Below are 13,430 nucleotides of genomic sequence, written 5' to 3'. Positions count from 1 at the left end.
AAACACTGAACAATGTTTTATGCTGATACCATGTTAGTGTTGTGATTGGAGCTTTTTCCACTGCCAAGTGGCCAGAAAATCAATTGTTGCTGCTTTAAAAACTAATTTGCCGCTAAATTCTACTTTTCATGTTAGTACTTGTACTATTCCACACCATGTGGTTTATGTACTATTGCTATGACATGTTTCTCCACGGGGATAAATAAAGTGTGCATATCATTAATATTAATTGAATATATTGTGTTCCTCAAAGCATGAAGCTGTGTAAATCAGCAACCTTTAATGTCTTATATTTGCAGTTGAAGTAACAAACTTGAAAATGCAACAGCATCAAGGTCGACATAAAGTACAGATGTAATGATTTCTTGAAGAATTATGAATCAATCACCGGTTCAGAGGAATATACAAGCTGTAAATACAGCATCCTCAGCCACACATGCACATCACTCTGTTCTTTCCTGCTTTTTGCACTTCTGGTTGGATGCTAGCTGTGTTTTGTTGTCGCAGTCCTTGCGCTGTGTGCAGTGGCAGTAAAGTCTAATCTACAACAGCAGGTCAAAGCTTTATAGCGAGTCATAGCACTGAAATATTCATAAAAACTGACTGAAACAAAGCTCGTTTGTAAATGAAGCCACCCCTTATGACCATAGTGAAATATGAAACTGTGGACTAAGAATTGATTGGAAGCTCGGTTTTATTTGGGTTGCATCATCTCCACCTCTCTGCTGTGCAGCTCCTCCTCTGTTTTCGTGCTTCAGCCATCTCTTCTTCTTCATTCTTTCCTAATGTCCACCCTCTCCCCTTCTCTCTCTTCTTTCTCTCACTCTTGCCTTGGCATTCTCCCTCTCCATCTGTCAGACTTCTGGAATGGATGATGGAGAGTCGTGTGTTGCCTAGCAACTGCGGTTGCCATGGGAACATGACCAGAACTGCTGCATTTGCTTGTCGACAGGGAGAAATGAAATTGATTAAAGGAGGAATAAAATAGGTGATGAGAATTGGAGAGAGGAAATGGAGAGGACGGCGTTAAAAGGAGAGCAATAAATGGAAAGAGCCTGGACGATCTTTTTCCCAGAATGCAACATTTCTCCTAGAGGCCAGAATGTGTATGTCAACAGACTGTCCACGCCTCCAGCCCTTCTCACGTCTGTCCTTTATTCATCCATCATGATTCACACTATCTTCACATCAAATGAATCTGATTTCAACGAGTCGGAGTAACAAATTACACATTGCAGGAACTGGACTGTGATAAAATAAAGCAGTTTTTATATTTTTAAAATACTGCCAACAAGTATTACCGTCACTTTATTTTTTATACAGCAAAATCTTAATGATAACCAAACATTCCCCTAATAACACTTAAACATACTAATAATAGTAGTTTCAAACTTTATTTAAACGGCACATTTCACACACGGAATACAACTCAACAGTCTTTACAACTAAAGATAAGAGCTGTTATTTACCTCACTCAGTGGACAGAAAACGCCTTGAGCTAAAACCACAGACTGCAGCTTGAAAGCAAAACTAAGAAAAAGTAAAGTACGTTTCCTCGGCTGCTGCGATGTGCCTTCACATGTATTCATGTTTTTTGTCCACCCTCCATTGCAATCAGCACTAGGGTGTGAACCCACAAACAGGAAAGAAAAACACACTTTTTTTTTTCTCACCACGAGGTCCACAGGGTGCTGTAGGGCAGCGGCCCCCAACGCCGGGCCGCGGATCAGTACCAGTCCGTGGATCAACTGGTACCCAGCAGCACAAGAAATAATTAATTATTTCCGTTTATTTATTATCTGAGTCTGAACAATCTTTTATTTTGAAAATTTGTTTATTTTGAAAAATGACCGGATCCTCCGGGTTGCATCTCGGTCACTTGAGCGCTCAAATTTTACCCACAAGCTAGCAAAATGAGTATAAAACAGACGTCTTTGGAAAGTTTCTTTGCGAAGGGGAAGAGGCCCGGTGAAGAGACAGAAGAAGAGCGAAGACCTCCGAGAAAAAGAAAGCTTTTAACAGACAACACCAGGAGTCCGACTGGAAATTTGGATTTGGTGATTCCCACACACGAAGTCCGCTCTGCATAATATGCGGCGACCGGCTCTCTAATGAGGCAATGAAGCCTTTTTATAATTTATTTAGGGGGCAGAGAGGATGTTACCACAGTATTGTTATACTCCTGTTATGTTTTTGGCACAATGTTACGAGGAAGCTGCTAATAAAGTTGCATACGCGTACACAGTGGATTTACATTTATTATTATATTTACAATATAAACAATCTTCGTACACCCTCTCCCCTCCCGGGCCGCGGTGAAATTGTCAAGCGTTGACCGGTCCGCGGTGATAAAAAGGTTGGGGAGCACTGCTGTAGAGGCTCTGGAGCCTCTCAGCAGATGGAGTTTGCTGCTGGGAAAGTCTCTGCTCTGTGGATGTATGTTTAGTTAATAATGTTGTTATGAATGTCAGCAGCATTTTGAAAAAGCTTTTCTTCCTTTTGGAAAAGTTTTTCTGTTCCATCAGAGGTTTGTCCTGTCCAGACACTGTGCTGTAAGTTTTCCATTGAAATGGATGTATTTTACTGCTGTTTTCAATGCTGGTGTGACCGTTTTTGTTTTTTTTTTACCCACCATGCCACTGGCACCATACTTCATGTCACCTTCCAGTGTTGCTGGTACTCAGGCTGGTTAACATGGAGAGCAGTGCTGGTTTACTTTTTCTCCTCCGCTCACACGACAGAGACAGCTTTTCGCTTTGTTGCCCACTTTCCATTTTTCCTCTGACCCAATCTGTGACCCCCCCCCTGACTTTTGGCAGCATGTGTGTGTGTGTGCGTGCATGTCTCTGTGTGTCTCATCTTTTAATTCGCTGTGTGTCTGTGTGCATGTCTTTGTCCTTACTTGTATGTTTGAAGTGCATGGTAACGCTTTTTGTCTTCATCTTTCATAAATATTAAACTGAAAATTGTGATCCATGTTAAAGGTTACTCCATCTGCTGGGGACCACATCAGTTTCATCCCATGTGTACTGATTGGTGGTAACAGTCCCAAATATTACTTGAGATGCAGCCAGCTCGGATGTGATTGGATGTGCAGGTGGACGTGGTGAAGCGTGCTGAATGGAGCCCAGCCAGCGGGCCTGCAGACACTCTCCATATGCTCGTGTATTTTATTGTTGTGTCCTTTGTGTCCAGTTAGATTTTAACCCACGTGTATAAATCATAGTGTCTGCTCTGCATGCAGTGCCAGGTTGTGTGCGTGGGGGAATCTCACCTCTCTCAGCTTGTTGTTTTTATAAACTAAAGTCTCAAGGTGTTCATTATGTGATCCGAGTTGCTTGCATTAGCACAGTAAGTACAGTGTGTTCAAATGTCAACAGCTGGAGTCTTGGTTAGCATATTCAGTGCAGCAGGCTTCATAAACAGACAAAGTTGTTCCAGGACGAGACATCCGCTCTATCATTTGTTTTAAGTTTTGCAAACAGTCCTGTGGTGATGATGTTGGAAGTGGAAAGCATGAAAGTGTCTCACCTGCTCAAGTCGAAGGGCCCGCAGCGCCTTTCTGTGTCAGTCGTTTTCTTTTGTAAATGACTGCTAACCTCAGCTGACAATACGGTCACATAACCATAAAGGAAGTGTCCCTAAAACGGCAGTCGATGCCTGACACATTTCTTTTAACGCCACTGTAGTCATGTAACGTTTAATCATGCTTTATGTGCGTAACGCTGGAAATTGTTTCTCAGAGTTATATGTTAAGATTTATTTGTTTGGGGCAACACTAGGTTAATGAAATATTTGATTTTATTCTTAAATAGAAATAATAATTCAGACATTCAGAGGAGGATTTGCTGCACTGATCAATGCTTAATTGTGGCTGATAAAGCTTTGATCAGAACTTGTTCTGTTCTGCAGCTCTGAACTCAGGTTCAGGCTGCACTCACAGTTCTTATTAATTATCATACAAAGACCTCAGGGGAATGAAATGTTCAGTGTGGGATGGATTCAGACTCAGTGGAATGAGCATAAGCTTGCATGAGAGCTCTGCTGATGTATGCTTCTTGATGACACAGGACTTTTGAGTAGCCGGTACATGAAAGCATGTGGAGCAGAACTACAATCATTCATTGATTAGTTGATTAGTGCTGCTGTTGTCAATGTAAACTCAGCGTCTGTGGGCTTTGGACTGATGCCTGGACACATGAAGACATTTGACAGCCTGTGACAGGCATTTTTCAATACTTTCTGACACTTTTAGATTAAACAATCAGCCAATTAATTGAAAGAATAGTCTGCAGATCAGTGATAAAGGTTAGTTGCTGCCCTCGGGGTCCCCTGTGAAATCTGTTTTATTCTCTTCCACACGTAAACGTCATTGACATTCATTCAGTTTGATTGTTGAAAGCTTTATTCATCCACTTCATGATTAGAGACTCTTTCTGATGACAATGTGCTTCTATTGTAAATTCATATTAGAAGATACAGAATCGTGAAAAACCTGAACTGGTTTTCACAGAGGCCTGCACCTCCGCACCGCCACCGCCATCGCCATGTTATGGTAGATTTGTTCGCGATACGGTGTCTTTGTATCTGAAACCCTCTGTATGAAATCCGGCCTTTAGTCTGCACTCGCACTTGGTAATCACCATCAAACAGCAGCGCGAGAGAGCAGCGAGACTGGGAGAATACTTAACATTGTTTGCTAATCCTGATGTAGTACTTGAATGAATATCTGCCACATTGTGCAGTTCACACACACACACACACACACACACACACACACACACACACACACACACACACACACACACACACACACACACTCTCTCTCTCTCTGGTCTGCTTGCTGCTGGCTCTCTTCCATCAGTAAAGGTCAGTGTATGTATAATGCAGCACAGTCATCCCTGTCTCACATGACCCTTCAATAGAAACTTTTTTTTTCTCCTTTTCATAAATTGAGTAGAAACAAAATCAAACTTTTTGCAGTACTGTTCACCTGATAATGAACAGCCACCTGTTTCCACATCAGATCAGTGAACCTGAAACTCACATTTTTAAAGAACCATCATGAATGTTTTAAATTCACAGCAGAGCAGAAATGTGCAGCCGAATGTCACTAAAAGGCAGTACAAGTCTCAACCGCACACTGACTGAATACTTTTACTTTACTTGGTGTCGACCGTCCACATTTCTAGAAGATAATGATGTCGTGAGAGTGACTGAAACACCGGTGAAAACTCGCACTTCCTGAAAGATAACGTGGACGAGAAGAGAGAGAAGTATAACTGCTGACGGTGAAGTGTGTCTGATGGTGGTGATACTTTTATTCTTTGTGCTCTTATTCTTCTCAAGGCGTCTTTAGTACTCTGTCCATCGTGATTCTGTGTCTCAGCTCTGATTGTCTCATGGTCTTAGATGCTCTGTGTAATATTTGTAAATGAAAAACAAAGTAAAACAGCAGATTTTCTGATTCTTTTTGGTTAAAAACAGAAAAGTATAAATCTTCTGTACGTAATTTATTTTAGGATGTGTCGTTTGCAGCCACAGGTACACACTGAAATACCACCCAGTCAGTTTAGTTTGAGTAATAGATGAGTGTGAATTTGAAGTTCCTCAAACAGCTGACACTTTACAGCTGTTTATAGTACAGTGAGACAGTTTATTGTCTGTGGATCATTTTGTCCTCCACCGTGATGATCGGCAGGTAAACAGTAGAAATACGCGGTTCATGTTGCTAAATAACCAACAGGAGTCCTTCAGTGTAATCAATCTGTGTGAGACAGACAGACTGTGTGAAGGAACTCTGGTGCAGCGATCACGCTTGATCAATTATCAGAAAACGATTCTGCAACTGCTTTGATAATCCTCTCCTCCAAATTGACCACCGTAGACGTAGACAGGTCTGAATTGGCCTTTCACAAATCAAGTAGCACATTTGGTAATGAATCCCGGGTTCTGGTTCCAGTTGAGGACCGACTGGATCCTCAGCCCTACCTGGTCCACGATGTGTGTGCTGGTGATGGACGACGGAGGCAGATGTCGGAACAAGCCAGCTCAGTATTTTTAGACAGTTCAGGTGATCTCACTAATGAGACAAAGCTGTGTGTGTGTGTGTGTGTGTGTGTGTGTGTGTGTGTGTGTGTGTGTGTGTGTGTGTGTGTGTGTGTGTGTGTGTGTGTGTGTGTGTGTGTGTGTGTGTGTGTGTGTGTGTGTGTGTGTGTGTGTGTGTGTCTGGAAGAGGCCATTTGTTGAATTAGCTGGGCAGTGTTGAAGTGTTCAGCGATTAAGGTTAATCCTTGACTCTTGGTGATGTAAGAACTGTCGTTTTCCCCTTGGTCGCTCTCTCCTAATACCTCTCTCGCACGTTCAGTCCTCGCCGCTGAAAACCTGTGTGTGTGTGTGTGTGTGTGTGTGTGTGTGTGTGTGTGTGTGTGTGTGTGTGTCAGCAGCACCCATTCTGCAAACATGGATGCCCTGCGCAGTCGGCTGTGTACATACACGATGTGTGGATGCATGTGAGCACGTTTGTTTGTGTGAGCCTTGGTGTCAGCACCAGAGCAAAGGGGAAATGATGCATCACGTCTGGAGGAGAGATAAAGCAGAGGGGGAAGAAGTGAGAATGGATGATAGAAGGCGCGAGGCCCCAAGCAAATGGCTTCTGCTGCGAGCTCGCCTTAAACTGAATCACTGAGGCCACTAAATTGAAACAAAGGCCACTTCTTAGAGGCGAAGAAGCTTGTTTTCAGTTTCTGTGGCTGATTCCTGTAACTGAACAATCCACAGATTGTCAGGCAGTAGCGAGACCTTTAATACAAGACTGTTTCAAATAGAGATTCCTAATTTCTCCTTTTTATAAGTTTATTTTATCATATTTCAAAAAGAAGACGCCTGTTGATGCAAACTCAACCCGTCCTGCGTGTGCAACATTTTCACAACACACGATCCATCAGTACAACAGCACCTGCCATATTCACCACTCTGTTGCTCTCACTAGAGCCACAGCTAACAAATATCAGTATTGATTAATCTGCAGATTATTTGGTCTATAACCTTTATAATAAAACGCATGAAATGTCTCCAAGGCAAACAGTGAATTTCTGGCCTTTTTTCTTGAAAAGTGACTTAAACAATTAATTGCTGATCAGAGTAGCTGCAGATCATTGTTTCCGTTGATTTAATATTTAAATGGCAAAAAAGTAAAGATTAAACGTTTTTCTATGACTCTGTAATCATTTCCATTCAAACTGCCGTGTTGTTACTGATGGAATCGGTGCACATTATGCTGAATTGACCTCGTGAGCCTTTACAGTCCAGATCATTTTGTCCTGGCGAGACTGAAACATTATTTCAGTGATGTGTTTTATTTGACACATAAGGCACATTTTCTTCTTATGCCTTCCACCACCTCGTTGTCCGACAGCCCGTCGTGCTGCTCTCACACTGCTATGTCTCACGCGTCAGTGGGGAAGGTTGGACCGACCGACCAGACTCACGATCTTCGTCAAGAATGAGATCTTGTTAGTCGTCTATTTTTGGTGGTACCTGATGCTAATCAGGTGAAGCCACAGAGAGGACGCATGCAAACACTGAGTGCCACTGTGTCTCAACAACATGCTGCCGCTCGGCTCGTTACTCGCCTCTGTCCTCTTGATGCGCCGTACGTCTTTGTTTTGACCGTAAGTACCAGTGAAACCATCCAGCAGTGCGATCACGTTGCAAACATCAGCGCATCACCATAACTCAGCGGGCCCGGCCCCCTGGCGAGCAGCACCGTCTACTGTACATCTCCACTGTGTCTCCACGCCATCGCACACACATAGCCGGTAGCCACGGAGGCAGTTACCATGGCAACAGCGCGTCTCATCTGTGCAAGCAAACGTGGATGCATTTTTATTTCCCCCACCCCTCGTCCTCCTCAGATAATGTTTCACTGAGTGTGGATTTGACTGCGCGTTGTGAGATTATTATCCATTGTCGGTGTGTTTGAGAATAACAGAGTGTGTCATTTTCAGCCAGTAATGCCTGGTGCCATCTTCTCTAATTATGACCTGTGTGTGTGTCTGTGTCTGTGTCTGTGTCTGTGTGTGTGTGTGTGTGTGTGTGTGTGTGTGTAGGCTGGAGGGAAGGCTCAGCCCTAATAAGAACAAGACAACCTCAATCCATTATTAAGGCTAATACAGTAAATGGAGCTTCATGTGTCTTACAGTTCACTTCAGTGTTTGTCTGCTGGACACCTTTGTTTTGGTCAGTATACACATCTGACAGATTTACTTTTGTTCATTTTTAATTCTCCACCACCTTTGATGTCACAGACGAGAGATTTTTTTGTGAAAGCGGACTTCAGTCCTCGTAAAGAAAACCTAATTGTTCGATGGATTAAAGTTGAGGTTTAAAGTGCCATCAGTTTCGAAGGTGTTTTGGTCGTAAACATTCTGGACAAATGAGAAGTTTGACCGGATGGTCGATATCTGCCTTGTGCTAATCTTCATAGTATTCTGTTTTTGCTGGTTTTATGCTTGATTGGCATACTACAGATCCCAACATACTTTACCGTTTTGCACTAAGAGGAAATGAACACCGTCTGATTCTCACTGCCAAGAAAACGTCACAGAGAGAAAGCAAAAAAAAAAATTTAATGCCTTTTTTTTTTTTTCTAAGAAGTTTCTGGACCTGTTTCACAACAGTCTGCAATTTGTTTTCCAGCTGTGAGCAGCTCCTCCATTTCCTCTGAGTGGTGCTTTCTGGGAGAGTCGTGCACGTCAACAGCAAAGTCAAAATCCAGTGTGCTTGTTTATTTGAATGAAGACAGGCTGTTTTTACTGTGCTTCATTTTGTCAACACACTGCACTCTCACACAGGCTTAGAGTTAGCGTGCAGCCACATTTTGTGCCAGTTCATCTGTTCCAGAAGGTCAGATCCAGGTGTGTTCATCGGTCAAGCCCCTGTATGAGCCTGTGCGACAGGGGCTGCAGGTTTTAGAGGTAAAAACGTGGTTTTAGAGGCTGTTTCTCCTCTGTGTGTCCTACAGGCTTCCTGCTGTTCAAGGACTTCTGTATGAATGAGATCGATGAGGCCGTGCCACAGCTCAAGTTCTACGAAGAAGTAAGTCCACAGTGTCCCGTGTATGCGGGATTAGACGGCATCATGGGATGGATGAGAGATTAGGCCTGTAATCCTGCTCATTCCGATTTAGCCCTCCCAAGAAGCGCTTTGCGTTGTTTTGTTGTGGCGTCAAGATGACCTTGTGTGTGTGTTTCAGATTAAGGACTACGAGAAGCTGGACTCCGAGGAGGAGAGGCTGACCCGCAGCCGGCAGATTTACGACGGCTACATCATGAAGGAGCTCCTGTCCTGTTCGCATGTGAGGGCACCTTCGCATCCACGCTGCGCCATGAGGCGCTCAAAGTCAAGTGCATGCAGAGACGCAGAGCTCGCACCTGGTTGGACGAGAAGTGCGTCCGGCTGCTGTGATGTAGTGATCCCAGTCAGCCGCCACCAAATGGGCCAACACAACGATTATTACGTTGGCAAACGATTATTTCATTACTGTCTGTCAATCAATTAATGGATTAGTGACTAATTAGGTCTACTGATAAGTGGAAGTCCGTCCTTTGATTGAACTGCTCGCAGCTCGCAGACGACTGCGTTCAGCAACCAGGAGTCAAACGTAGACACTGGTTTGTATTTTAAGGCCCAAATGTTTCATAGTTCCATGTGTGACCACAGCTGTGTGGGGTGGTCCAGCAGGACAGACCTTCAGACCACTTTGATACGAACGTCACAAAGACGATCTGCCATTTCTATAACACAAGTCTGAATTCTCAGTGCATCAGATGATGTTCAGGCTCCAGCAAAACACGCTTAAGTACATCAACGTGTGCACAGGAGAAATGAAATTAGTTTAATAAACTCTGAATGACCTGATTTTGAGCTGTTGAGATCTTCTCATGTCCTCAAACCACATTAATACTGTTTCCCTGCGCAGCGCAAAGAAACGAAAGCATCACTCCCTCTGCATGTTTTCAGTGTTCATGTTCAAGTTATGAACATTGAGCTAAAAGCTTCACAGAAGGCATGCGAGCAAATAGGAATGAAATCACAAAAACCTTTAATTTACATGCAGAACAGTTTTTATGTCCATCACTGACACAACCTGTGAAAGAACTTCATCTTAATCCGTCCAGACGTTTTAACTCTCACTCGTTAGGTGCATAAAAAAATCTCCAACATTGTGGCTCTTTCTGTAGTTCTGTCATGATTGAATCAAGCTGTGAGGAATATTTACGCAACAGACACGTTCTGTTTGTCCGAATGACAAAAGGCCGTCACTGAAACTGGATGTCTTCTTCAGAAGGAACCGAGCAGAGCTCTGATCACGACAGACAGCTGAGTTCTGTCTCTATATGTTGACTTCAAGTTGATTTGTTTGGTCTGGTGGACAGAATTCATCTATTGTCTCTTAAAAAATGCAATAAACACTTTAGACCGAGACCAGAATCAAAGTAAGTGTACATATGATTTATTGATTTAGAGAAGTATATTTAATATTAAGTTACACACTTGGATCACAGAGGGATGATGGGAAACTCTGGAGTCCATCAACGTGCACCAGAAACGGCACGCACAGTGCAGCTTTCATCCTCCTGCAAGGCAACAATTTGGGATGTAAAACAAAGTTAGTGCTCAGTGACGCTAAAGGGAGGAAGTTAATAAACCCACACACACACAAACACACACCCTGACATGAGTCTTCTCGTTGGTAGCGGCCTCACAGCAGCGTGATGTTCCTGGTCATGTTACACTCGGGGATCCTCTCACAAAGAAAACAGAACTGAAATTTCTGGTAACGCTGCATTTTTTTAATGACCCTTCTTTTTATTTCCTCCTCTTTGTCTCAGCCATTTTCTAAGAAAGCCGTGGACCACGTGCAGAGTCACTTAGTAAAGAAACTGGTTCCCCCAACTCTCTTCCAGGTAAAACACCTTTCTGAATGTTTTCATTCTTCTTCTGTGTTTTTTCTACTTTTGGTTCACTGAATTATTCATTCAAAAGTCTCCCTTTAGAAAAAAATACTTTCAGAATAACATGAAGGGAAACAGGGAAGAAAACACACTTTAATCTGCACAGGGAATGATTTGTGTGCTGGTCAGGTATGACAATAATTGATTTAAAGATATTGGAGATTTCCTTTATTTTTGTACTTCACACCCTCAACATGTTTGAAGGTGTAAATGATGAAAACACATTATGCTGCAGCCTCTGCCCTTTCTCAAAAAGGCTGCAGAAGATTTGTGTTGTGATACGGAAGAATATAATCTGTGACCAAGAATTGTTCCAGCAAAGAGAAAATCAATTTAGATGCACAAAACTGTGGTCGGTGACTTCATTCGTTTTAAACGAGTGCGGCGGTGTCATGGTGGAAACCATGACTTCCCACAGTGGAGGCAACCCGCCTCTCCTGAAGTAAAGAGCACCTCCACTAAATGCATGAAAAGACAAATGCACTCCACGAGATTTAATATCAGCGCGAGCAGAGCTGCTGCAGCACAGAGCAAAGATCACACACGATGTGATGAGATGTGTCGGGATGTTGAACGTTTGCTTCGCTGTAATTAATCAGAGCCGCATCTTACAGCGCCAGGGAAGAAAGAAAACTGTAATGTCAGCTGCTCGTCAAAATCATAATCACGATGGTTTCCGTCAATATTGAGATCACGATTATTTAAGATGTTTCCTCAGAGACCTCAACTTTTATTTTCATTCATTTAGCAAAACTTTTCATGTTTTCCTTATGAAGGAAGGGTTTGTTTAACTTCCACCTGGCCCCGATGTGCAGTATGTGTTCATGTTATCAACTTTATTTTTAACCTCCAGATTCTTAGAGTCATACTTTTGCTAATTATACATTCAGTGTGGAGCATTTCTGCCAAAAAGCCACCCAGGAAAATTAAACCCAGAAGAAGCTCACTTAATCTAATCAACAATTTCCTCTTTTAGACTACGAGACAGCTCTATTCTGGATATAAAATTATCCCCAGTGACTCAGTTTTCCCTCACAAATATTACATGGACCTGTCAGCATTTCCTGTATGTTCTGTGAGCCCTCAGTGTTGCTCAGATGTTGGAACATTGGAGGTGTCTTTGGAGCTCACTCGTCAAAATGCTAAGAAATGAATGTTCCCGTGAAGTGAATTAGCTTTAGCAGCAGATGCTGTTACAAGGCTGAAACCCCAGAAAAGCTCAAAGTCAGTCACAGCGACTGAGCGCAGAGGTCGTGTTCAGTCATCAGAACGATGCACAGAGAATATATTCACATACATCTGCAAAGAATTTTTATCACATAGTTACTGAGAGAAACGTTGACTGAGCTGCCGTTAATGTGTCTGTCCCCTGCAGCCATACATAGTGGAGATCTGTGACAGCTTGAGAGGGAAGATCTTCCAGAAGTTCATTGAGAGGTGAGACCGGGGAGGTGGAGGGTGGGGGTGGGGGTGGACGTTGGGCCACTGGATGGAAGAGTTTCACAACATACAGCAAACTCACATTTTGTTGTCTGTTTTTTTCCCCTCAGTGACAAATTTACTCGTTTTTGCCAGTGGAAGAACGTGGAGCTCAACATCCATGTGAGTATAAGCTTTTAAAGTCACTTCCTGTAGTTTGGCTCCAGATCAGAGGTTTTCCCACCGCTGTCCACAGGTTGTGTGTATGCATGGATAGAGGAGAGAACACGTCATCAATGCCAATGTAAACATGCTCATGGAACGACAGCTCCCATAATACTGCGGTGATGTAAATGGGACGTGTCACCACACTGTTGGCTACACCGTCAGCTTGTTTTTTAAGCTGTATTTGTGTGTATTTGTTCAGTGTGCTGGTGGATGTACAGACAACAATCACTGGATTACTCTGGTACAAAAGAAAACCCATTTTTCCTGTGATTTATAACAGATGCCTGTGAATATTCTCATTCATCCAGGTCATTGTAAGCTTTAGGGCAATCAAGCATTTTCCAAACTATTAAGAGAGTACGAACCAGTTGCGAATTTATAACAGATGTATGGAGGTTTATTTGAGATGTGCATTGGAAATAATGAAACCCTCAGAGAGTGTAAGTGACCCTGAACCTAAAGTACGTGCATCATGTCTGTGTGTGCTGATTTGACTGAGTTGTGACTTGAAGAAGTGTGATATTGACGCAGATTTCAGCAGTCTTGTTAAAGTATCTTAATTGCCTCTGAGCTGCGTGTCACCGTGTTGATGATAAGTGGGCCAGCATACCGCCGGCCTCAGAGCAGCTGTGTGCACCTGTGGCTTTCACCTCACGCTGTGTCTTTGCCTCATGTCTGTCCCTCCGTGTCCTCTCTCAGCTCTATCACCTTAGTCTGAAACCCTCTGGTCCAGACCAAAAGGGAAAAAAACGGCCGCTGCTTTTT

The 13,430-nt window shown here is 43.1% G+C and overlaps 1 protein-coding gene across 1 annotated transcript in view; it reads left to right on the top strand.

Annotated features, from left to right (window-relative positions):
• The window catches only part of grk3 (G protein-coupled receptor kinase 3), a 54,031-nt gene that overhangs the window by 20,352 nt on the left and 20,249 nt on the right, over positions 1 to 13,430 (top strand). Inside the window, exons 4-8 of the mRNA XM_041960177.1 lie at positions 9,026 to 9,099; positions 9,257 to 9,358; positions 10,896 to 10,970; positions 12,394 to 12,455; positions 12,569 to 12,620. Coding sequence (XP_041816111.1) covers positions 9,026 to 9,099; positions 9,257 to 9,358; positions 10,896 to 10,970; positions 12,394 to 12,455; positions 12,569 to 12,620 — 365 coding nt within the window. The remainder of the gene's footprint in view (positions 1 to 9,025; positions 9,100 to 9,256; positions 9,359 to 10,895; positions 10,971 to 12,393; positions 12,456 to 12,568; positions 12,621 to 13,430) is intronic.

The sequence above is a fragment of the Chelmon rostratus genome, chromosome 19, assembly GCF_017976325.1.
Source record: "Chelmon rostratus isolate fCheRos1 chromosome 19, fCheRos1.pri, whole genome shotgun sequence".
NCBI classification, from domain to species: domain Eukaryota; kingdom Metazoa; phylum Chordata; class Actinopteri; order Chaetodontiformes; family Chaetodontidae; genus Chelmon; species Chelmon rostratus.
The sequence above is the reverse complement of the archived record's forward strand: the minus strand, read 5'-3'. Positions and strand labels throughout refer to the sequence as shown.